Source organism: Furipterus horrens, unplaced genomic scaffold (genome assembly GCF_987537825.1).
Source record: "Furipterus horrens unplaced genomic scaffold, mFurHor1.1.pri manual_scaffold_11, whole genome shotgun sequence".
Taxonomy (NCBI): Eukaryota; Metazoa; Chordata; class Mammalia; order Chiroptera; family Furipteridae; genus Furipterus; species Furipterus horrens.
The window spans coordinates 83,348,054-83,373,063 of NW_028327181.1; the positions used below are offsets into that span (position 1 = coordinate 83,348,054).

The window sequence follows — 25,010 nt, forward strand, 5'->3', positions numbered from 1 at the left end:
CAGAACAGGTTTAAGTACTTCTTAGCCCTACGAAGCACTAAAATTAGTCCTTAGTCCTAATGCAGTCAATTTCGAGTTTATAATTCCTAGTTGAATTCAATCCCAATGTTTCAGCAATATAAACAATGGCCTCAAATAATAACCGCGGCTGTGGATGCATTTATGTTTAACTGCTGGATCTGTTTTCGCTGCTGCTGGCTGCTTGCTGGTGAATAACCAGAACCTTCTTCCCACTCCTTGTTGCCATTAGATCATCAAAAGACCAATTCTTATTGGAGCAGCTCAACGCAGTCTGCATTCCTAAGTTTGCAAGTTAAAATAAGATGGTAGACTTGGGTCAGGTTCTATAACACCATAGTTCACTTACAGAATGATTAGTCTTGTGTGAGCTCTCTTAGAAATCTAATGTCTATTAGTTACACTATCCTATATACAGCAAAAAAGCATTTTTTAGCTCCAAAAAATCAACTTACAAGTGAAGTTTTAGAATACAAATCACTTGAGCAAGATGGGAACTAATCGTACTGAAAAGTTACACATCTAATTTCTATTCTGTTTATGTTTATTAGAGTGATTAAAGAACAGAAACTAAAAATTAGGTGCATTAATATAAAAATGTGTCCTTGAAAACTAGAAATTAAATCAGGAATAAAACAAAAAACAATAAACCTTGTGGCACAGAGAAAAGATGAAATTAGTTTTTCATCTCTTTGAAAGAGGAGCTAAGTTAAAAAGGCTGTGTGACTAAGGACTATTATTTAAGCATTCAAGGTTTCATTTTAAAACAAAATACAGCACAAGAAATGCGTTTTTTACCTAAAAATAAACTCAACATGTCTTAGGAATTAAGGCATTTTCTTTAAAGTAGATGCCCAGCCCTGGCTGGTGTGGTTCAGTGGTTGGAGCACTGGCATGTAAACGGGAAGGTTGCTGGCTGGATTCCCAGTCAGGGCACATGCCTGGGTTGCGGGCCAGGTCCCCAGTTGGGGGCATGTGAGAGACAAGCAGTTGATGTTTCTCTCCTCCTCTAAAAAAATAAATAAAATACTTAAAAAAATGTTTTTAAGTAGATGCCCAGCCCTGGCTGGATAGCTCAGTTGGTTAGAGCATTATCCTGATACACCAAGGTTGCAGTTTGATCCCAGGTCAGGGCACATACAAGAATCAGCCAATGAATGCATAAATAAGTGGAACAACAAATTGATGTTTCTCTCTTCCTCTCTCTCTCTCTCTCAAATTAATTAATAAAATATAAATAAATTAAGCAGATACCCACCCTATAGGCAGGCCTTCCATTCTGCTAAATCTTGTTACAGACATTTCTGAGAAATGTGCCATTAGTCAATATACATTTGACATATACTGTATTACTATACACACTTCTTCACATTATGTTTTTGACTGCAGGCTAGCAGAAACAAGTAATTAGAAGGGAATGGTTATACCATACCCCAAATCTGCTATTAACTAGCTAGGTAACTCCAAGTAAATCATTTAACTTGGGGTGGGTCCGTGCTCCATTTTCTCCTGAAGTTGAATGATATTATCTCCCTAGGTTCCTCCTAAGGCTTCGTGACTAGTAAGTAAGCTAGTTATAAATGACTCATACACAGCCATGTGTATAGTGAGTACTCAACACATCCCTGTTACAAATTACATGTAGAAAGCTCACACTAAATTTAAGTGTGTTTTTTTTAACAGATATAGCTAAAACAATAACATATATATATATATATCGGGAAACTCAAATTCTTACATATCAGAAAGCCAGATGAGAAACTTCTGACTTCTGGACATTGTGTGTGGTTCTTTTAATCTGTGACAAAATAAAATTTGAAACATAAATTAGAAACACAGTGTGATAAAATAAAATAAGTTCAAAAACAAAAAGTTCCTTGCACTTAGTATGTACTCAAAATATTTGTAAAAGGACAAACATAAATTAAAATAAAGCCCATTTGGGTTCTCTATTTCCACTGGTTTCAGGCTTTTTGCGACCACTGTTCAAAGGTTAGAATAAAAAGTTGCCTTTCTTGAGATCCTGAATGTCCAGGGCTCATGTCTCTTGTTTTTTTTTCCTTTGGTGAAGCCTCTTTCTCTTGCTTTGTCTGCTATAATTTAGTACCATATATAGCAGATTTAAACACACAACTAAACTTTACCATGGATTAAAAAATATTTGGGGTAAAAATGAGACAAAAAGCCCCAAAGACATGTTTTGTTTTGTTTTGTTTTTTATTTTCCTTTCAATATTTGAAGACGTAGGCCCCGTCGTTTTAAATTATCTTTGCTATTGAGAGAGGACATGACCTTTAGAGCTATGCTGGGTTTCTTCTTCACTCTCTTTGAGGCCTGGAGCGGCACAACCACCTGTTTTATTAACTCTGGGTTGTGCCCATAGGAAGTCTCTGATTGGCCTTTCTACTATGAAGATTTCTCAGCTTCTAGTTTAACAGCACACAGTGATTCTCAATCTCCCCAGAACTTCATTTCCTGTTTTCTTTCTAAAGCCACCTATCAACATACCCTCAGTATAATCCTGAGTCTCCACACTTCAGTTCGTTTTTTTCTTTCTCTCTGACTTCAGTTTTTATTATAAGCTCTCTAAATAAAATCCCTTTTTCCCCTAAATCTAGCCAAGGCAGAAAGTCCTGGTTATTATTTCAGGAATCTCAGGGATTTAGTATCTCAAATACAAATTACCTCGTTAAACACAAATTATTATGTTGTCTTAGGAAGTACAGATTGTCTTCCATTAAAAACAAAAAACAAAAAAACCAAAACATTAAAACATACACACATAATATTCTACCTGTGCCTTAATCCATAATCACTTTTTAGAGAAAAGATTAATTCTGTGAAGTTTGTTAAGATGTCTGTATTTCAATAATACAAGCTTCTAAAAGAAATACAGAGGAAAACTAAAAAGCACAGTAGTCCATTCCAGGCCAGAGGAAAGCTAAGTAGTTTGGGAATAAATGGTTAGGAATCATTTTATGCTAGCAAATGAAAATTATTTCTTTGTAAACAAGAAGTGATTTCTGTTGTTTCGTCTGAGAAATAGCTACAAAGACTGCTAATAAATATAACTGGGATCAGATAAAAATATTCATCACTAAGAAACTCAAACTAACATGAAACACAGATGCTAAATACAAGGATACTGACCAAATTGCTTTGCTTACCAATATTTTCTAATGATTAATGACTAATATTCAGCTTGATAGTTTTTTTAAAGTTCTGTTTGGGGATGAAAAGTTTTCATGCTGGTGAAATCACATTTAAATGATCTCCCCAGAAACTCTGAATTCCTTTGTCATGACTTAGTCATTACTATAAATTTATAGTTAGAAATAACATTCTGAGGGTGCAGGATCATGAGATGAAGCTATCTTTCTTTAATAATAATGATAAAGACAATTAACAAGAAAAACTATCATTTACTGAAGCGCTTATTATTTGCCAGACAATGCTAAGTGTTTCATTTTTTTTTCTTTGTAGTAAATTAGTGTGTGAAAAACAAGGCTTTGTGTCCTGTAGGGAAGTTATGCACACATAGAAGTATCTTAGATAAATTAATTCTATCATTTTCTGTGTCCCATCTCCAGAGGCTTTTTTTGGGTTGTTTGTTGTGGTGGCTATTGTTTTTCTTTCTAAATGAACTGATACTAGTGGTGTATTTGAAGTTTAATGAAATTTCAGCTTTGTATAGCTGTCAATGAATTAGGAAGAAAGGAAGTTGGAAGACAAATGCTATTGGATGTTACAGTAAAATAATTATTAAGCTTAATTCTTTTTACCCGATTTTAAGAAGTATTAAAGAAAGTCATTGTTACATGTGATGGGTCCAGACTAAATACTTATAATCCTTTATTACTCATTTTAGAGAATGTGTCTTAATTATGTCAAAAAGCATTGTTGCTCTGGCCAGGTGGCTCTGTTCGTAGGAGCGTCGTCCCATACACCAAAAGGTTGCGGATTCAATCCCCAGTCTGGGTGCCTATAGGAGGCAACAGATCAATGTTTTTCTCTCACATTAATGTGTCTCTCTCTCTCTCTCTCTCTAATCAGTAAATAAACGTCCTCAGGTGGGGATTTAAAAATATAGCATAATTAATATAGGTCAGCTAATCAAACACAGAAATAACTACAGTAATCTATTCTTTATCATTAATATTGATATTAATGAGCTTTATCTTAGTTCTCCTGCAATTGATAATTGATGAAAACAGGAAACCACTTACTTCAATATGATAGACGGCATGGGGATTTCAAAAAACTGTTCTCGAATGGGCACAAAGGGCAAGAGACCAGTGAAGAACAGGCCAAGAATGAGCAGAACACGTTGTAGACTAAAGAGTATGGGAATATCTGAATTCTACAAGACACAGACAATATTATATGTTACTTTACAACTGCTCCAATAAAGAGGATTATTTCACAGCCCTCAAAATTTCCCAAGACTGTATCTTGACATCTATTAATAGCAGTCCCTGAATTATCAATACCCAAACACACCACACTTAGAAATGGCTCATCTTTGCCAAATGGGTCAGTATCTATCTTGGCGCCCTACAGTTTTAACTGATGACACTAAAGTTTCCGTGCTCCCCACTCTCTCTTTTTGTAATCCCACTTCTGTCTGCTGCTAATAGTGTTTATCACTGGAGATTAAACACACCAAACCTAATGGAACAAGATAAAGAAATGATGATGTGAAGTAGTTAGTAACCTTACTGCTGCTGAAAAACACATATCTATAGATATATATTAATACTGTTGCAAATTTATCATCTTTCAGCTAATTATAAATGAAATATAAATAGGATTTTGTAAACTAGTCCAAGAATCTAACCACCATTTAAAGTTTCTATTGGAAAACGTGTTTAAGAACCCCTTACTCTTAGAATGCCAGCTTCATGTATGTGTGAACCCTTTTCTTTTCTTTTTTCTTTTTTTTTTAATTTTATTTTTTGGTTTTTCAATTACAGTTGTCCCATTTTGTGTGAACCCTTTTCATCTTACAAATCAAAACTCTACACCCTTTAAACAACTCCCCAAACACACCTCTCCCTGGCTCCTCCTATATGTCTCTAAAACAAAAATTATGATAAATTTGAATTTTCTGTATAGAACTAATATACTGAAAAATCATGCACAAAAGTAATTTATTTTAAATACTAGCTCTAAATTACCCACCTTTTTATTTTTTAAAAAATTGAGTAAATAAGTTTGAGGATTTCTTTTCCCCCTATGTTCATAACTATTTTCAGCTTATTTATATACAGGTGTGTCAGCTGCAACACAATATACAAGTTCCTGAAGAATAGATTTCTGCCTTGGCTGGTGTGGTTCAGTGGACTGAGCGCTGGCCCGTGAACCAAAGGGTCGCCAGTTAAATTCCCAGTCAGGGCATATGCCTGGGTTGCGGGCCAGGTCTTCGGTTGGGGGCACGTGAGAGGCAATCACACATTGATGTTTCTCTCCCTCTCTTTCTCCCTCCCTTCCCATCTCTCTAAAAATAAATAAAATCTTTAAAAAAAGAAAAAAGAAAGAAAAAAAATTGATTTCTGCAAATTCATACTCTAAGAATAACAGAGCTTATGGGAAAAACAGGGTTAGGGGCTGACCCTCAAAACTCATGCAACTTTGGAACTGGAGAACTAAAAACAGTAACTGGTACTTCTGAGAGTCATGCAAGGCTGCTGAGGGGAGAGGGTGGAGAGGCTGCTGCACATAACTCAAACTTTCTTGCCTTAATGAGGGCCTCGAGTACACTTTTGATTGTAATGCTGTTGATCTTGGATCTAGGTTTTCGCCTTGCTTGCTAGGAAGGAAGGTCTCCCCAAAAGAATTCTTTGTATTTTGGAATTGCTATTTCTGTCGTACTTCTTCTGCACTATCGCTGGTATTCCAAAAGAAAGTCTTTAATTCTTTAGATTCTTTAAAATTCTGAATTTCAAATTCTCTTAACTGATTATATAGCTAAGCTTGCTTATAGAGTCTTAGCATACCATTTCAATATATCAGAACTAATTCTTATATAGTTTCTTCAATCATAAGATAAGTAAGGTCAGATGACCCTACTTATTAGACTACCTGGCATAATTTGATTGATACCAGTTGGCTTAATTTGATTGATTCTAGGTAAAGAAAAACTTGAGCTACAGAGCAGGACTAAATACTTTTCCTTAATTAAAAATTACACAAAAAATTCAATTACCTTACAAATAACAGGCATTAAAAGATAGAAATATTTTGTTTTATAATGTACATAATAAAATAATGGTGAACAACCAATATCAGTATGTGAAAACAGTAACCCTGTAAACCAGTCCAATTATACTGAACTTTAATTGCAAGGTCCATTATCTCTATTAAATCAGTCATCTATAAATCCATTATCTCCATTAGCAAACTTCTGGTTAGTTGCTTTCACCCAGTACCATTGGTTTTCAAAGCAAGGCTATGAAATAAGATAATTTAAAATAATTATTACTATAATAACTTACCACTTATAGATATACAATAATAACAAAGATCATTCTGTATCACTTTTTGAAGAGTTACCTCTTTGTAGCATTTTTCGACAATTTCATAACTGGCATTACCCCACACTGTGATGTGTTCTCGTCTGTACTGCTTCACCAACTCTGAAACCTACAAGTGAAAGTTCAAATTCTTATGCATGTGCCTACCTGTAAGTCCATTTACATTATTTCATTAAAAGAGGTTATAACTATCTGCCAGTGAACAGTACAAAATTTTAGAAGAAGCAATATATAACATCAGATTATTTTATAAAATACAAGAACTCACTTACATCTTACCATTATATGATGTATCTAATAGAATACAACTATTTGGTAATTTGACATATACTAACTACAAATGAAACAAGTCAAACTAGAAGTTAATTACATAAATGCCAGAACTGTTGGTTCCCAGGAGCTCACTTTTATCCATGACTGAGACATGACAACTCTGAAAAAAGGTTTTCCTATAGTAAAGTGATCTCTTCTACCAGGGCGTTATTTAAAACAATGCTGATCCCTAGAGCATCATCACATTTCCTTGAACATGATCAATCTATGCAGTCGCCTTATTAGTCTGTGAAATCGGATACAACACACTCAGAAGTACCTTCTTAATCAGCACGTTGTTGTTGACCTTGATGTCTATGTTAATGGGAGTGTTAGGAAAGGCCTCAAAAACTTCCTTCAGTAATGGAATCCGGTTATCTTCTCCTTCACACTGGCATGCTGAGAAAGCAAGATTTCTAAATGTAGTTTTAAAAGAGAACTTTTACCTTTTTTGACGATTAAAAGAGATGAAGTAGTAGTCATAATAGGACACTTACAGAATGATGGAAAGTTTAAAAAAGAAAAGAGAAGTCATCTAGAATGCAACAATTTAGATATAACCATTGTGACCATTTGGTGTATGTACCGCTACTCTTTTTTTTTCCTGTGCATATCTTGAGTTATAGTGTACCTACAGATTTTAAGCTGATTTTTTTACATTAGCAAAAATAAATATTGCATGTTATACACTGTATTTATAATTATGATTTAAAAGTTTTTTCATTAAACTCTTTGAGGTAACTTTGAATTCACATGCAGTCGTAAGAGATAACAGAGATCTGCACACCCTTCACCCAGATTCCCTAATGGCAACCCTATAATACAATATCATGACCATACCGACATTGATAGAATCCACACATCTTATTCTATAATTATCATTTTAAACATTTTTAAAATACTTCATTGAGTCCTCGCTGGGGAGCTCAGTTGGTTATAGCCCATATGTCAAGGTTGTGGGTTTGATCTTTCAGACAAGGCACATGCCAGAATCAACCAACGAGTATATAAATAGGTGGGACAAGTCGATGTTTCTCTCTGCCTCTTTCTCTGTCTCTCTCTCCCTCTCCATTCCTCTCTCTCTCTAAAATGAATAAAAATAAACAAATACATAAATAAATAAATAGAATACTCCATTGAGTAGCCATACATCAATTTAATTATTTTAGTTTACCCATTCCCCTTAAAAGGTAGCAGTGTTCGCCACTCCAAAATACGCTGCTTTGGTATAAGGATTATTTTGAACTGAAGGTAATTGAAAAGAAGCAGATACGTACAAAAAAAGGCTCTCTGCCCTCCCCTTATGTGCCTTAAAACAAAACTTAAATTAGTACAAAAATTAATCACCAACAACCCTAGACACTTAATCAGCACCGGAGGACTCTACAAAACAAACTACTGACTAGCCTTTATCTTCCATTATTCTCCCATATATTTACCTTCCCACAATTTGCCACCTTAGAAACTCAGTCTTTTTCATTTGTCTTGTCATTGCTCTGAAAATTAATTTTTATTTTTATTTTGCTTTAAGATGTCATATAAACTCAGGTTGCAGCCATCTCTGAGTTTCTCCCATGAAATGTACATATTAATAAATTTCTGCTTGTTTTTCTCTGATTAATCTCTTTTGTTACAGAGTCCCAGCTGAGAATGTAGAAGGGTAGAAAGAAAAAGATATTTTTCCCCTTCTATACCTATTAGTGGGTATTGAGATTGTTTCCAAAGTTTTGCTCTGATATCATCATTGACTTTTTCAGAGATTGAGAATGTGTTCAGGCAAGAGAAAACATGCTAATACAATAATGTGTTGAAGAATCATATCAATGCAACTCAACTCAAAGAAAACCGAGTCATGAAAAAATTAGAAGAGGATTTAAAAATATCCTTTATATATTCTGAGGGTTATTTTCTTTATTCTTTCCCTAGTCCCTTTTGCCCCTAATCATTTATATAATATGCTATACATACTATATAACTATTATAAAAATTTCCCCTTCCATCTGAAACTTCAATTCTACTAATCTGTGAATAACCAACTGGTGAAAGATCCTTTACTCCATCCTTATTGTACAGCAAATCAAAACAAAGGAGCATATCAAAAAAGTAAATTAGATCTATGTCAGAACATTAATATAATAAAGATAAAAAAAAAAGGAAAAATCTGTTAGTATTTTGTCTGTTCTGTATCCTATTCCTATTGTCTTTTTCTTACTCCTTGTAAGTCAGATGGGGCTCTGGGTCATTCTGATGGGATTGCCAATCATTTGGCTCTGTATCCACGGCCACAGAGAGAGTACAACACCATGTAAGCATAGCAATATGGACACTAGGAGAGGTCTTTTGAAATCCTCAGCTGTGTGAATCATGTACTTTTGAGGTTGTCAGAAGTCCATCTTTATGTGGAAAAGGTGTGATTAAAACAAAGCTAACAAATGAAAGCAGACAAAGAAATGAAGATAGAGATCTATTATTGTTTGAGTGACTGGCATCAGTCATGTCTGAAGGTGTATAACCTCTAGACTTCTTAGTCATGAAAAGCAATAAATTCTTTAAGATTTTTTTTCCCTTGAACTATCTTGAAATGGATTTTTAGCACTTTTAACTAAAAAGTTTAGACTTATTATAGACTACAAAATTGTACTACAAAATTAATTATGTTAATACATTGGGCTGTCAAAAACAGGACCAATTATCCATTCATTCTCAGACACAGGCATATGACCTAAGTTTGGGCAATCATAATAGCTTATCTCTGTCCACAGTGAATATTTCAAGATGGCACATAGCCCTGGCTGGGTCAATCAGTGTCTTTCTCTAGAACTTTCCCCCGGAAGCTCAGAGAGGAGATTTTCTTTCTCCCCTGCAGTCACAGTGCAGGCAGGATGTGAATTTGCGTTTGTCAGCGATCATATTCCCTGCTACATGAACAAAATCCATTTACGGAAGAAGAGGGTAAGACCCAAGAGAAGCGGATTCATGAAATGAAGCGAAAAGAGTCCTTTTTGTACCCCCGGATCCAATAATGTTTAACATCAGAGCCACTATCATCCTAGATAGTTGACAATAACATCAGTATTTTTTTTCCCCTCAAGCTAGTGTAAACTGGTTTCTGTTATTTACAACCTAAAAAGTATGAACATGATGTTCTGCTTCTAAATAGTTCAATATGGCAATCACTAGCTGCCTAGGGTTATTTAAATTAAAATTAAATAAAATTAAAAATTTAGTTCCCGAGGTGCACGAGCCACATTTCAAGCACTCATTAGTCAAATGTGGCTACTGACGTACTGGAGAGTGCAAAAACAAAATTGTTATCACTAAGGAAAATTCTCTGTAGATAGTGCTAGTCTAGTTAAAAATAATTTTATTAGCTTGTTAAGAGTGGAAAAATTAATTCAGCAAGCAAAAGAATTGCCATGGCAATAGATATCCACACTGAAGTAAGATATACATAAGCATCAACTTAGGAAAAGGTCAAACAGACAAAAAACTATGGAACAACAAAATGACGTATTACACAAAAATAAATCGCATCAAATAGTGGGAGGGGAAACAAGGAAATGAAAGTGTGCTAAGAAAAAAAAAATGTGTTAAAGTGATGTGAAGATATTTAAATTAGATGTCTTAGCCAGCACAGAATGTTTTTAAAAAAGACTTGGAGGAAGGAGTTTGTCCCCAGTATTGTTCGGGGCAGATGATAATCAGGTGGAAAATAAAAGGAAAAATAACAAACAAGAATGCTAGAAACTAATATAATACTGAATGTTAACTATAATTGAAAATTTTTTTAAATAAAAAAAGGAGAGAATGCTAAGCAAGTATGCCATAGGATGTGTTGAGTGAAGTAGCCTCTATGGCATGCTAAAAGTTTAAAACTGTTCATTATAGTCAACTCTAGATTAGTCAAAGTCTTCTTTTCCATGAAAAAAAGACTACTTTCAAGTAAGCAGGATAAATAATAAATTCTTTGGTTAACACATTTTTATATTCCTTCTTTTTAATGTAACCTGTGGCACATGAAAGCAACTTCAGAAGAAAACACAATTCTTCCCCAGTCAAGTTGTGAACCACAAAGAAAGCGAGAGGACTGATATATGTATTCTTCTGAGAGTCGATAGCTTCTCTCTCCTCAGTATTTAAAGAAATGTAAGCAAGAGTTCTGAGCAGAGAAATGGGAGAGAAAGAAACTGAAGAGCTTTTTGCCTAATCTGAGTCAAGTTTATATAGTACTATGTATTAGTTGTTACAAATATTGTAAACTTCTTAACGAGATGAACACAATATGAACTAAAGTTAATTATTTTTTATAGTTGTCTGAAACTTGACAGTTCATGGCATTGCTATTAATAAGGCATTTGAAGAGACTCCAGATGGAGAGGCAATAAGGTGTATTTGAATCCTGGCCTGGTAATGAGGAGATCTAGGTTCAAGTCCTAGCTCTGTCATTTACTGGCTGTATGACCTTAATTCACATCTTTAGGCCTGTTATCTATAACAGGAAGAGACAGAGTAGATAGTCTCAAAGGTCTCTTCACATTCAAAAGTATTATGACTTTACAAGGCAGGTATAAAAACCAGGAAAAATTAGAATTCTGAAAAGCTCTTTTAATCTTGTGAGGCTTTGCTCTACAAAGGGAAAAACAGAAAAAACTTCACTTATGCAATTTTCTTAACCTTCACAAGCCCACAGTGGACACAAATATTAGAAAAGCTTGGAGAGTATAATACTTCTAATTACAAGAATGAAAACAATGTTTCCTTGAGCCAACATGGCTTAATGATACTTACCTGGAAGGCAAAAATCAACAAATACCAGATCTAAATATCACTTAGAGATAGCTAATTTAAACAGTTTTTCTAATTTTTATTTGCCTTTCTAAAGTTTTCCAAAGAGAAATTTTACTGGCCAATTTTAAATCTAATTCATAGAGCAGTTAATTATTTTTGAAAATTAATATCAATAGATCCTTCACATTTAACCAAAGTTTTAACTATATGCAAGCCACATCATGGACCATATCACGAAGCATCTTATCACTTTCCTGAGTTACATCTGAATCATTCAAAACATGAGGCTGAACTGTGGTAAGTGAGGGAGCCTGTTCCCGCTCAGCAACCTGTATCTCAAGGTGGAATGGAGTGTTCAAACACACTCCATTCTAACATAACTGATGAATTGGGGCTAAGGGACATGTTTCTTTGTAAGAACTGGTCCCTCAAAAGAAAGAAAACTGCTATGCTGGTCATTAAAAAGTGAAGATGACTAGGAAATGGATGGTTTGTTTGAGTAATAGAATTCTTTTAAAAATTTAAAATATGGAAAACCTAAATGACACAGAATCAAATGTGAGACAATCAGTAAGGATCTGAAAAGGGTCTCTTCAATTTCTTTTATTTTTATTCATTTATTTAATTAATTATGATCACTATAAGTTATAATAATATTCTAGAATTGGAAGCTTTAGAGGTACAAAGTATCCCTAATAATATCTGTGTTTCTTGTTATTAGTATTCAGGCTTAAGTTAACTGTACATAACTTTAATAGAATGGGCCAATTAAATCTCTGGACTTCATCATTTCAGGGTCAAGATTTCATACTTGGTAGGTCTGAGACAGTAAGTTTTGAGGGCAGCACTTTTAGCTGGAACTTACTATGCAACAGAACACGCCTATATATCTAATTCTCAGCATAAATGAATACACTTTAATGTAAATGTTTAAACTGCAAATGGGATATATTACCTCTTTGAAATGTGACATCCAGTTTGCCAAGGTAAGCTGGGAGTTCCTTTAAAAGATATGATTGAAAAAAGTTAGCTCAAAAACTCAGAAGTACTTTTCAATGTCTTAAGGAATAAAGATTTACTTCTTAAAAAAAAAAAAGAACAAAACACTACATATGTTTACATAGGGTACCCTTTAGTAAAATATTCTCAACAGTAAATTAACCATATAATTAGTTTCACAGCCTACAAGAAATCTGTACTATCTAAAATGGACCTTTTCTCAATAATATATATACAAAGATCTCAGTAGATATATGTCAAGAATAGACAATTCAAAGTAAAAAAAGAAAAATGACTTAATATCATATAGAAATATCTGTAAACTCACAAATAAATAAATGCTAATTAAAATTTAACCTAGCAAATTAGGAAATGTTTTGTTTGTTATAATTATAATGCCCAATAATGGTAAGGGTACAGCAAAATGGGAATTCTAATATCAGATTCCAGAACTCTTTTAAACATTGTTTAAAAGCAAGCTGGCAACAGCAACTTTCAATATATATATTATTCTTAATCTTTTCAATAAAATATTCCTAACTTTTTACCTAATAATTTCCCTGCTGGGAGTCTATTTAGGGAAATAATTTTAAATACAGAGATTATCTTCACATAAATATTTAATGAATATAAATATGTATCTTTATAAACATATATTTATATCTCTTAAATAATGTTATATAAGCATATAAATATAGAGAAAACTTTATCTTTATGCACAAAGGTGTTCAGTGTAGTGTTACCTATAATGGTGAAAACTTAGAATTCAAAAGTCCAATAGACGAATGGTTAAAGATAACTATATTCACTCAATGGATCAGCTGCAGTCATTTGAAAGGTTTATGAAAAATAAGCATGGAATTTGAAGAGCCTAAATACTGTACAATTCTAACTCTATGACATTCTGGAAAAGGTAAAACTATGGACACAGTAAAAAGATCAGTGGTTGCCAGGGGTTGGGGGAGGGGCAGGAAGGATGAACAGGCGAAGCACAGAAGATTTTCAGGGCAATGATATTCCATATGACACTATTGCTAAAACCTATGAAATGGACACCACCAAGAGTGAACCCTAATGTAACCTATGGACTTCGGGTGATGATGATGTGTCATGTAGGTTCATCAACTGTAACAAACGTACCCACCGCTCTGGTACAGGATGTTGATAGTGGGGACTGGGGGAAGCTATGCCTATCTCAGGTCAGAGGTTATGTGAGAATTCTGTGTTCTTTCTTGCTCTATTTTGCTATAAACATATAACTGCTCTAAAAACTCAAGTTTATTAAAAAGAAAAAGCTCAGAAAAATGTGTATCATGTCAACATGTTCAAAAAGACTGTCATATACAACAGGATCACAACCATATAAACAACATACAGGGTATATACATACATGTTAATGTAAGTTTTCTTTAGGTGGCAAAATTGAGCATTTTTCCTTTTATTTATCAGTATTTACTATAATGAGCATGTACACTACTAAAATAAGATTTTGAAAGGGTTCTTTCCTATACTTCAAGACTAAAACTAACATATATTTACTCTGAATCAAACAAATTATAGACTACCTCAGGCAAGTTGAACTCTGGTAGTCATACATTTTAGAACCTTGGTAATGTTGTTAAAACACTTATAAAACTAAGTTTCTGCCCTGGCTGGTGTGGCTCAGTGGACCAATCACTGGCCTGCAAACTAAAGTGTCGCCGGTTCGATTCCTCATCAGGGCACATGCCTGGGTTGCAGGCCAAGTCCCCAGTTGGGGGCACACAAGAGGCAACCACACATTGATGTTTCTCTCCCTCTCTTTCTCTCTCCCCTTCCTCTCTCTATAAAAATGAATAAAAAATCTTAAAAAAGAAAAACCCAAAAAAACTAAGTTTCCACATACGTACGTAGTGAATACATCTTCACTAAAACGCAGAATAGTTTTTAAAAATTTCCTTGACATTATTTAACCACTATCATTTTAAAAAGATTATTTATTGAAGTGCTTTCTGATAGTCACTGGTTTTAAAAATCTTACAGGCCTTCATACCTACTACATATTAGTTTATGATGCATTTTTAGACTTACACAGTACTTGAGATCTGAGATGTTTGCATTGACCCCAGTTGATCTCTTCAGATTCTCATCATGTGACACAACAACTTGCTCATCTTTTGTGATATGGCAGTCCAACTCCAGCATATCAGTTCCAAGTGTAACTGCACTGAAGAAATACAAAGAATAATGACATTCTGAAACTGACATAAACACTGAGATTACATATATCAGATGTAAAATTCAGAATTATAAATCAAACAGCAAAACATGCCCTAATACTAAAAAGTTCTCAACACTGTCATCTACTATGATTCACTAATGTGAAAGTATTTTAAGTGAATTTAGAATAAGAGAATCATGTTGCATCTTTTCTATAACCAGCTACCCTATTTCTGTCAACCCAATAAAATGGAAAGAGCACTGCATCAGAAGTTAGGAGATATGGGTGTCAGTTCCTGCTTTGCCACAAACCTGCTGGGCCTACACTTCCATATCTAGAGAATGAAAGGAGCGAAAAACAAGAAAAGGATGCCAGTTTTTGCCACTTTAATTCAATATAGTATTAGAAATTCTAGCACTTTGGCCTTCTTTCTGTGCTGCCATAATGGTGTGCACGAATGTCCTGCTCATGCTCTCAAGAGCACCAACAATGCTGAAGAGAGGTAAACACCAGGATCTTATTAGGCTGTGCTCCAAAGCCATCATCCTGTTTCGAACTGTGATGACGAAGCAGTTACAGTGGCAAATGTGAAATTATTGATGACCACAGGGCTGGGAAAATTGTTGTGAATCTCACAGGCAGGTTGAGCAAGTGTGGAGTAATCAGCCCCAGATTTGATGTGCAACTCGAAGATCTAGGAAAATGGCAAAACAACCTGCTTCTGTCCCATCAGTTTCGTTTCATTATACTGACTTCAGTGGGCATCATGGACCATGAAGGAGCAAGACAAAAATACACAGGAGGGAAAATCCTGGGATTCTTTTTCTAGGGATGTAATACATATGTGCAAATAAAATGCCTTAATGGACAGAAAAGAAGGAAGAGAAAAAAGAAATTCTATACAGAGCAATTAAGCAAGGAGGAATAAAAGGGAGGAGTCCATATTGGAAAGGGTATCATAAAACAATTCCATTTACAATAGCATCAAAAGGATAGAAACTTAGAAATTAATTTAAACAAGGAGGTGAAAGACTTGTATAATGTAAACTATAAAACATTGCTGAAGGAAATTAAAAGAGACACATGATGGAAAGACATCCCACATTCATGATTTGGAATACTTAACATTGTTAAATGTAAATGCTACACTGATCTACAGATTCAGTGTGATTCCTCTCAAAATCCCAATGATGTTTTTTGAAAAAGTAGAAAAATCCAACCTAAGGTTTACATAGAAACTCAAGAAACTCCAAATAGTCAAAACAATCTATAAAAAATAACAAAATTAGAAGACTCACACTTCGTGATTTTAAAACTAATCACAAATCGACAGTGTAGTCCAAGCCCTGCCTTTTTTTTCTCTCTCTTATAATGCAAGTAACTGACTTAAACTCTGATAGCCAAGGACTTCAAAGACGTGTCAAAAGCTTTATGTCTAAAAAACAATGTAGATGCCTCAATTAAAAAAATCCTTTTTAAAATGCTAACCATCACCTGAACCTTCAGGGAGTCATGAACTCTTTGGTGGTGGAGCGTCCTGCCTCGGTGGTGACGGCTGCTGACTGATCGGGGTGGAGGTTGCTGAAGGTCAGGGAGCCTGTGGCAGTTCCATAAAATAATATAAGAGTGAAGGGTGCCACATCTGTTGACTCTTCCTTTCATGAATGATTTCTCTGTAGCATGTGATGCTGTTTGATAGCATTTGATCCACAGTAGAGTCTTTCAAAATTGGAATCAATCCTCTCAAACCCTGCTGTTACTAAGTTTATGTAATAGTCTAAATCCTTTGCTGTCATTTCAACTCCCTTGACAGCATCTTCACCAGGAATAGATTCTACCTACATTAGACTTTATGCATATCAGGACACTATTATAAGGAATATCTGAGAACATTAAGATGAAAATATTTAACCATAATCCCACAATAACAATACTATTTTAATTATCTTCTATATATTTTTTTCACTTTAAGACTTTATTAGATTCCATCTCAAGAAATCACTTTCTCTGCTCATCCATTAGAAGCAGCTCCTCCTGCATTAATGTTTTATCATGAGATTGCAGCAACTCAGTCACGTTTTCAGGCTCCACTTCTAATTCCCGTTCCTTTGCTATCTCCACCACAGCTGCAGTTACTTCCCCCACTGAAGTCTTGAACCCCTCAAAGTCATCCACAATGGTTTGAACCAACTCTTCCAAACTCTTAGTATTGAATACGGCGTTGGTGGTATAGTGGTGAGCATAGCTGCCTTCCAAACTCTTAGTATTGATATTTTGACCTCTTCCCATGTATCATACATGTTCTTAACATCTAGAATGGTGAATCTTTTCCAGAAGGTTTTCAATTTACTTTGCCCAGGTCCATCAGAGGAATCACTACCTAAGTCAGCTATAGACTTAAACCATGCTGTAAATAGATATACTGTCATCCAGGCTTTATAGTTCCATTTTTGGAACACAAACAGAGTAGATTCAGGATAATTCTCTAAGGCCCGATGATTTTCAGAATGGTAAATGAGCACTGCCTTCTACTTAAAGTCACCAGCTGCTTTAGCCCCTAACAAGAGAGGCAGCCTGTCCTTTGAAGCCAGGCACTGACTTCTCTATGAAAGTCCTAGATAGCATCTTCTTCCAATATAGGGCTGTTTCATCTACATTGATAATCTGTTTAGCATAGCTGCCTTCATTAATTATCGTAGCTAGATATTCTGAATAACTTGCTGCAGTTTCTACATCAGCACTTGCTGCTTCACCTTGCACTTTTTTTTTTTCACCTTGCACTTCTATGTTATAGAAACAGCTTATTCCCTCAAACCTCACGAACTAAACTCTGCTAGCTTCAAACTTTTCTTCTGCAGCTTCCTCACTTCTCTCAGCCTTAAAGGAAGAGAGTTGGATTAGGCTCTGGCTCAAAGGAATGTTGTGACTCGTTTGATCTTCTAAGCCACTAAAACTTCCTCCATATCACCAATAAGGTTGTTTTGCTTTCTTATTATTCATGTGTTCATTGGAGTACCAATTTTAATTTCCTTCAAGAATGTTCCCTTTGTAGCCCTGGCAACTGTGGCTCAGTGGATTGAGCGTTGGCCTGCAAGCCAAGTGTTGCTGGTTTGATTCCCAGCCAGGGCACATGACTAGGGTGCACGTCAGGTCCCCAGTTGGGGGCGCAAGTGAGAGGCAACCACACAGTGATGTTTCTCTCCCTCTCTTTCTCCTTTCTCTTCTCTCTAAAAATAAATAAATAAACAAATAAGTAAATAATTTTTTTTTAAAAAAGAATGTTTCCTTTGTGTTTACAACTTGGCTAATTGTTTGGACTAGCTTTCAGCCCGTCTCAACTTTCAACGAGCCTTCCCCACTAAGCTTAATCTTTCTAGCTTGTGATTTAAAATGACAGGCGTGCGACTCTTCCCTTGACTTGAACACGTAGAGGTTATTGTAGGGTTATCAATTGGCCTGGTTTCAATATTATTGTATGTCTGGGAGTAAGGAGGCCCAAGGAAAGGGAGAGAGATGGGGAACGTCAGTGGAGCAGTCAGCACACACACAGCATCTATGATTAAGTTCACTGTCTTACACGGGTGCAGTTCATGGCACCCTAAAACAACTGCAATAGTAACACCAAAGTCACTGATCACAGGTCATCTTAAGAATTATAACAGTTATAAAAAAAAAGGTTGAAATAGTGCAAGAATTACAAAAAATGATATAGAGACAAAAAGTGTTGGAAAAATGGAGCCAAAACACTTGCACAATGCAGGGTTGCCACAAACCTTCAATTTGTAAAAAAAAAGAAAAAATGCAGGATCTGGGAGACGCAAGAAAGCAAAGCACAATAAAATGTGGTACACCTGCATAAACTTTTATAATGGAAAATTAGAATGCTTACATTATGAATATATTTTATCTAAAAAAATGAATTACAGCAGGAATTTGACCAAAGAAAAACTTAACATCCTCTTAAATATATAAGCACTCATGATTCTTATTTTGCCTGTGAATCTCCTAAATGGAGTGAATGTATTTCTGTTATACAGTACTTAAACCTAAAACACATAATATTAAAATATTATATAACAATTAAAGAATCAAGTTTTACCAATGAAGTAAGTTTCTTAATGTTTCTCAAAAACATGTGGTAATTCATGGGTTAAAAAGGAAAGAATGCGGTTGTGAGAAATGCAAGCATCCAATGATGGGAGTTGGCCTAGATGATTTTTAAGATTCTTAGCCCAGATCTAATGATTCTGAAATGTTCCCCATTTTTTCTTACTTCACCTGCTTCTAATGATCCACCCCCATCAGCATCCCATTTCAAAAGACCCAACGGCTACTAGTCTAGTACCTTGGGCCAAAGTCCAACTGCTCCCTTACTTCTCCTTAGGTAACCCTCCTCCATCAGTGTCCTGATTACCAATTGTTAAAGGAAACCAACCAAGCAGCCTGGCTCCTTAATGTAATTCTTTCTAAGATGTAAATAATTAAGTTGTTAACTTTAAGTGTCCTCTTCTAAAGGATATCCAGTGTTTTTGCCAATGTGTCTTTGTTAGAGCCAGAAATGTGTAAAAATGAAATTCAAAAAGGAATAAGCTAACAAAAAGTTTTTAGGTTGATAGAATTCTTTTTCTGTATTTTTAAATTTCCTTAAATATTGTTATACTGTTCAATTTTTTAAAAAATGATAAAAACTGTAGAAATTGTAAGTGAAATATATAGCTAATAGTTTTGAAATAAATTCGGTCCTTTATATAGTCAAAAAATGGTATTACTGATTTTTGACCATGAACAAGTCTTACTTTCCCTTTTCTTTCCTTTTTTGGTATGTGTGTAAAGGAAGGGGAAGACCAAAGGTTATCTGTATTTTCCTGTATTTAAAAAAATTATACTTACCTATTACCTAAGAAACCTTTCTAAGTATAAAGTTTGCCTTTAGCTGAAATGCTATTTTTAAAAATGTTTGCGTTACATGCAAAACATTATTTATTGCATGCTTACCTCTTATTAACAAGCTAATAAATGAAAATTTAGAGTAATGGTGAGTGCATCTAGGACAATTTATTAATTATCCTAATAAAATTATCCCAAATTTGATACACAAATAGCTAGAACAAAGCAAGAAAAGAATTTATCACTTTGGCCTTCAAATTTTTCATACATCACAATATGCATCTACTTTAATTGAAACACCAGATATTTTGTAGCTAAATTTCTGAAAAGCTGATGACAAACACTGAAAAAAAGTTAGGGAGCCAGGACTCAACATTTTCAGAAAAAGAAATTAAAACTCTAGCTTTAAAACAAGATGTGAAACTCCACAGAATGCATACAATTTACAACAGGAATTTATGTTAAGGAATTTATTTGAATTTCATATACTTCTCACAACACTGAGGTTGAATGATCATTCCCATTTCATTGATGAGATCATTAGTATTATATTAATTAGACAATCTAAAAAATTTATCATGAGAATCAGGTTGCCAATTAATTACTTTGACTGTCAACTTACATTTCTAGCTATTACTAATACAATTTGTTTCTTTCTCTTACCATTCAAGTTAATACCACAGGGATCAAATTTTCCTATGGGTATTTACAAAGGAGGCCTAGTTTAATAACCTAATTTTATTAGCTCTTAAGAACCAGATTTTACATACTCAAGGGTTTAGTAAGTGAGTATGTGGGTGTGTGGTACAATTCCTTAGTTTTTGGTTCTATGTTTATTATGGACAGGGTTCTACCTACTTCATCTGCCTTGGGCTAATATTCTGTTTTCTTCTTGAGTGCCCCATTCCCTATCTTATTAGTGAGCACCTACTAAGAGTCTGTTAGCACCACGGCTAGGTGTTAGAGATTGAGAGATCAATAAGGAAAGATCCTTGCTCCCAAGAAATTACTGAAGAGCCATATAAAGAACTTTTTATAATTTAGGAGATGCAATTATTTCTTTGTCAGTCCGAATTACTTCTTTAGCTCCACTATAATATAATGAATTAATTTTCCATACATTCTTAAGGTCCTTTCAACTTCCTAGACATACCTGGTCCACATACCCTCACATCTGGCTGGTTTGGCTCAGTGGATTGAGCGTCGGCCTGCGAGCTAAGTGTCGCTGGTTCGATCTTCCAGTCAGGGCACATCAGAGAAGGAAAACTCTGACTCCAAAAAACCTCTGCTGCCTTGCGGCATACCTCTTCAGGGAAAGGCTAAGGGAGTAAACCCCGACAGAAAATCCGGAGCCGGAGTCCCTAAGGCGGTTTGACGTTGTAGTCAACACCGGCAACTCCTGCGGCGCACCTGAAGCCAAGCTGTATTGACTCCGTCTTTCCCTTGGACCCTTCAGCTGCGAAGAGAGGGGGGGTCTGCTGCATGGGCAACAGCAGACCCTCCATATCACCCTGCCCAGGCTCTGTAGCTTCAGCTTCACTGGAGAGGACACTCCAGCGTCATCGTAAGATGTCGATTCAACACAGGAGGAGACAGATACCGTGTCACTCCCGAGTCGGACTGCACAGCCATTCTCGGCAGTGCAGATAGACTCTTAAGAAGCTACACCATCGTCTCTCGAGACGGACGGCTGCCGACGACGACGACGATACCCTCACATCTTAATCTCAAACTGATGGGGGACTCAAATGTTGGGAAATTTTAGTTTCAGGTAACAGCCAAGAAGCTTAGTAATCAATGTATGTAAAAAGCTACTGTTTCAGGAACTGGAGGTATGACCACCTTGACTCGGGAAACTGTAAGCAGTTCCACCTTTGTGCCTCAGGACTGCAAGCAATCAAGATGCTATCTAAGCCATTGTGCACCAGGGTGATCTGACCACCGCCCAGGACACAGAGGAAAGAATGCTGAAGATTTTATCTGATGAACTTTTTCCCTGAATTCCAAACCTCTTACCAGCACTTTTCTTCTCCTTATAAAAATGGAATTTAAGACAGTGTGTTAGGGTACAAACCCGCTGTCTTCTTAGATCCCCAACCATCTGAATAAAGCGCCCGTAGATTCCATCCCTGTCTCTGCTTATTGGGTTGGGAGATGAGAGGCAGCATGGACACAGGCTTCTCCAGTTTCAAAACATTTCACATCCTTTCTCTCTACCAAATTATTGTTTTCGAGTCCTGGTATCTTTTCAATTTTCTGGTTAATCTTAACCAGGCTTCCCATACCAACTATTTATACTTTCTCCTATATCTTCTCATCTTTACCTCCCTGTCATAATACATATGCTTTATGAAGTGTGTATCTAAATATGTGTGTAGAAATTGTACACATGAAAGTATACACATATTTAGCTATAGCTACCTAGCTATATAACCTCAGTAGAAAAAATAAAGTAATTTAAATGATTGTTTCACAGTCTATGATAGGAGGAAAGAGTCTGCATTTTAAAACTGTAAGAGACTTTTGAGATTATACTCAAAGGCATCATCTCATAGAACAGGAAAAGTAAGCTATGACAAGTCCACGGGGACAGGATTTAGATGAAACCAACATGTAGAGAAGCAGTCGTTTTTGACCTGATAACTGGAAAAAATAATGTCTAAGGTGTCTTTGAATGAGGAGAGGCAGAATAAAAACATTAGCCAAATTCTCCTGATTCCTTAGCTGTCATTATATGCTTAAAAATGGCTTAAGAATTACATAAGAAAATCAATATGGATAGGTAATATCTTTCATGACGTTTAATTTTTTACATTCCCTGTCTTAAAACCAGATTACAGGTTCAGGTCTGTACAAGAATTACTAAGTAGACGCAATCCTATTCATAAACAGCAGCTGGTGTAACAGTTGTTTCATTTTCTCCTTTTCTCTTGCTCTCCAAGACTAATTAGCATTACACACAGTATGTTCCTTGTTATAAATGTCTTCTTTCAACTTTCAAACTACAGTATCTTTTGATTACCCAAACTCTGGTCTAGTTTTTTTCAGTTGCCGGGAACTGAAACTCTTCAGACTACATAAAAAAGCAATTTTAATAAAATAGAAACAACTATCACAGATGGATGCTACATGTATACTATCTTCACTCTGTGAATCATCATCACTTTAAAGATAAACTGGAGAAGAATAGTCTTATATACTTACTGCTGAAAGGCTGTCATTGTATTCTCTAAATTTTCTCCAGCACCTGTAAAAACATTAAATTTAAACTCCATTTACTTAATGCTTTGTACATTTTATTTTTTCATAAATTTATTTTAATAAGATACATCTTCTGAATCTTGATGTTTAGATATTTTGCAGACATTGAAGTGTTTTACAGTACAGTGTTATTTTGATTTTTTTTTTTTTTTTTTTTTTTTAGCTGCACCAGGAAGAATCAAAGATCAAAACGCTGCCACAGCAACACAGGAGGGTTAGGAGAACCTAAACATAATTTAAAAACTATAATATCTGCTTGTTGTAGAGAAAACAGAAGATGACTCGGTACCTCCTGAGACAGTTAAACCATCTCTTCTCTGTATCCCCACAGTCTTTTATGTATTTCTCTACTAAGGCATTTATCGTTCATAGCATAAATTATATGCCTATCTCTCCCTTCCTTTGGCATGAATTACTTAAAATAAGAGATTATGTTTTAATTACCTTGGCTGATGGCAGTATAGTATAGTTGTTGAGAGTGGGGCTCTGGACTTAGGATCTCTGCTCTAAAATCTATTTGATTTTTTTTTGTAACCTGGGAAAGTTACCTAATCTCGGAGTTAGGCTGAGCTTCTTTATCAATAAGACTAAGGATAGCTTCCAGCCAAGATGGAGGCCTAGACAGTCTCCCTCCACAACTAAGAAGGAATATAACTACCTCAAAACTATAGAAAACCAGAAGTTCCAGAAAATCAAGCTGCATGGAAGTCCAACAAAGAATGATATAAGGAAGAAATACTCATCCAGACAAGTAGGAGGGGCAGAGCCGGGGCGGAGAGGACACGGTGTGGTGGTGGCAGCAGCAGGCCAACTTGGAAAGCGCAGTCACACGTTTTAAAAAGTCGGGAAGAACACCTGGGCAGCACTCCCAGCACCAGGCCAGACTGCACAGCTCAATGTCCCAGCACCAGGGAAAATAAAGCCTCATTGCTTCTGACCGTGCAAACCAGTGGGGGTTGGGGCAAAGGAAGAAACTGCCGGTCTCTCAGCAGAGTCTGCTTGTTTAAAGGGCCCCACTGTCCTAGAACGTCCACAGACCCACCCACTCTGGGAATGACGACCCGGGCAACAGCTAGAGAGGGGCCAGTCCCATACGAAAGTGGGAGAAGTGCCTGGAAAAGGGGAGAATGCTGAGCAAGTAGCATTGTTCCCTCTCAGACCTTCCCCCACATACAGCGCCACATGGTGAAATGGGTTGCCCCGTACTGATGAATACCTAAGGCCCCGTCCCTTACAACATAACAAGTACGACGGCTGTACCTAAGACACAGAGGCAATCAAACACAGGAGCCTGTCAAGATGAGGAGACAGAGAAGTATGGCCCAACAGAGGGAATGGATCAAGGTTCCAGTGGGAGAACTAAGCGATGAGGACATAGCCAACCTAACAAACGAGGAGATAGACAACCTAACAGATGCAGAGTTCGAAACACTGGTGATAAAGATGTTCACAGACTTGACAGATATGCTTAAGTACGGCAAACGCATAAGGGAAGAAGTGACGGCTATGCTAAATGAATCGAAGTAAAATCCACACAAAACTAGTGGTGAAGGGAAGGAAACTGGGATTCAAATAAATGATTTGGAACATAAGGAAGAAAAAAACAGTGAACCATTACAGAATGAGGAAACAAGAATTGAAAAAAATGAGGAGAGGCTTAGGAACCTCTGGGACAACTTTAAACCTCTGGGACAAATAACCAAACCATAGGAGTGCCAGAAGGAGAAGAACAAGAAATTGAAAGCTTAAGTGATAAAATAATGAAGGAGAACTTCCCAAATTTGGTGAAGGAAATAGACAAACAAATCCACGAAGCACAGAAAGTCCCAAACAACTAGACCCAAAGAGGACCACACCAAGACACATTATAATTAAATGCCAAAGGTTCAAGATAAAGGGAGAATCTTAAAAGCAGGAAGAGAAAAGCAGAGAGTTACCTACAAAAGGGTGCCTATAAGGCTCTAAGCTGATTTCTTCAAAGAAACTTTACAGGAAAGAAGGGACTGGCAAGC

General features: G+C 35.8%; 1 protein-coding gene across 2 annotated transcripts in view; it reads right to left on the reverse strand.

Annotated features, from left to right (window-relative positions):
• The window catches only part of GDPD1 (glycerophosphodiester phosphodiesterase domain containing 1), a 40,294-nt gene that overhangs the window by 1,170 nt on the left and 14,114 nt on the right, over window positions 1–25,010 (reverse strand). For both annotated transcript variants that reach the window (XM_090290848.1, XM_090290849.1), the window contains exons 2-8: window positions 22,942–22,984; window positions 14,721–14,856; window positions 12,607–12,652; window positions 7,144–7,262; window positions 6,571–6,660; window positions 4,245–4,378; window positions 1,757–1,816 (exon numbers count right to left, since the gene is read on the reverse strand). In XM_090290848.1, the coding sequence (XP_090146974.1) occupies window positions 1,757–1,816; window positions 4,245–4,378; window positions 6,571–6,660; window positions 7,144–7,262; window positions 12,607–12,652; window positions 14,721–14,856; window positions 22,942–22,984 (628 nt within the window). The remainder of the gene's footprint in view (window positions 1–1,756; window positions 1,817–4,244; window positions 4,379–6,570; window positions 6,661–7,143; window positions 7,263–12,606; window positions 12,653–14,720; window positions 14,857–22,941; window positions 22,985–25,010) is intronic.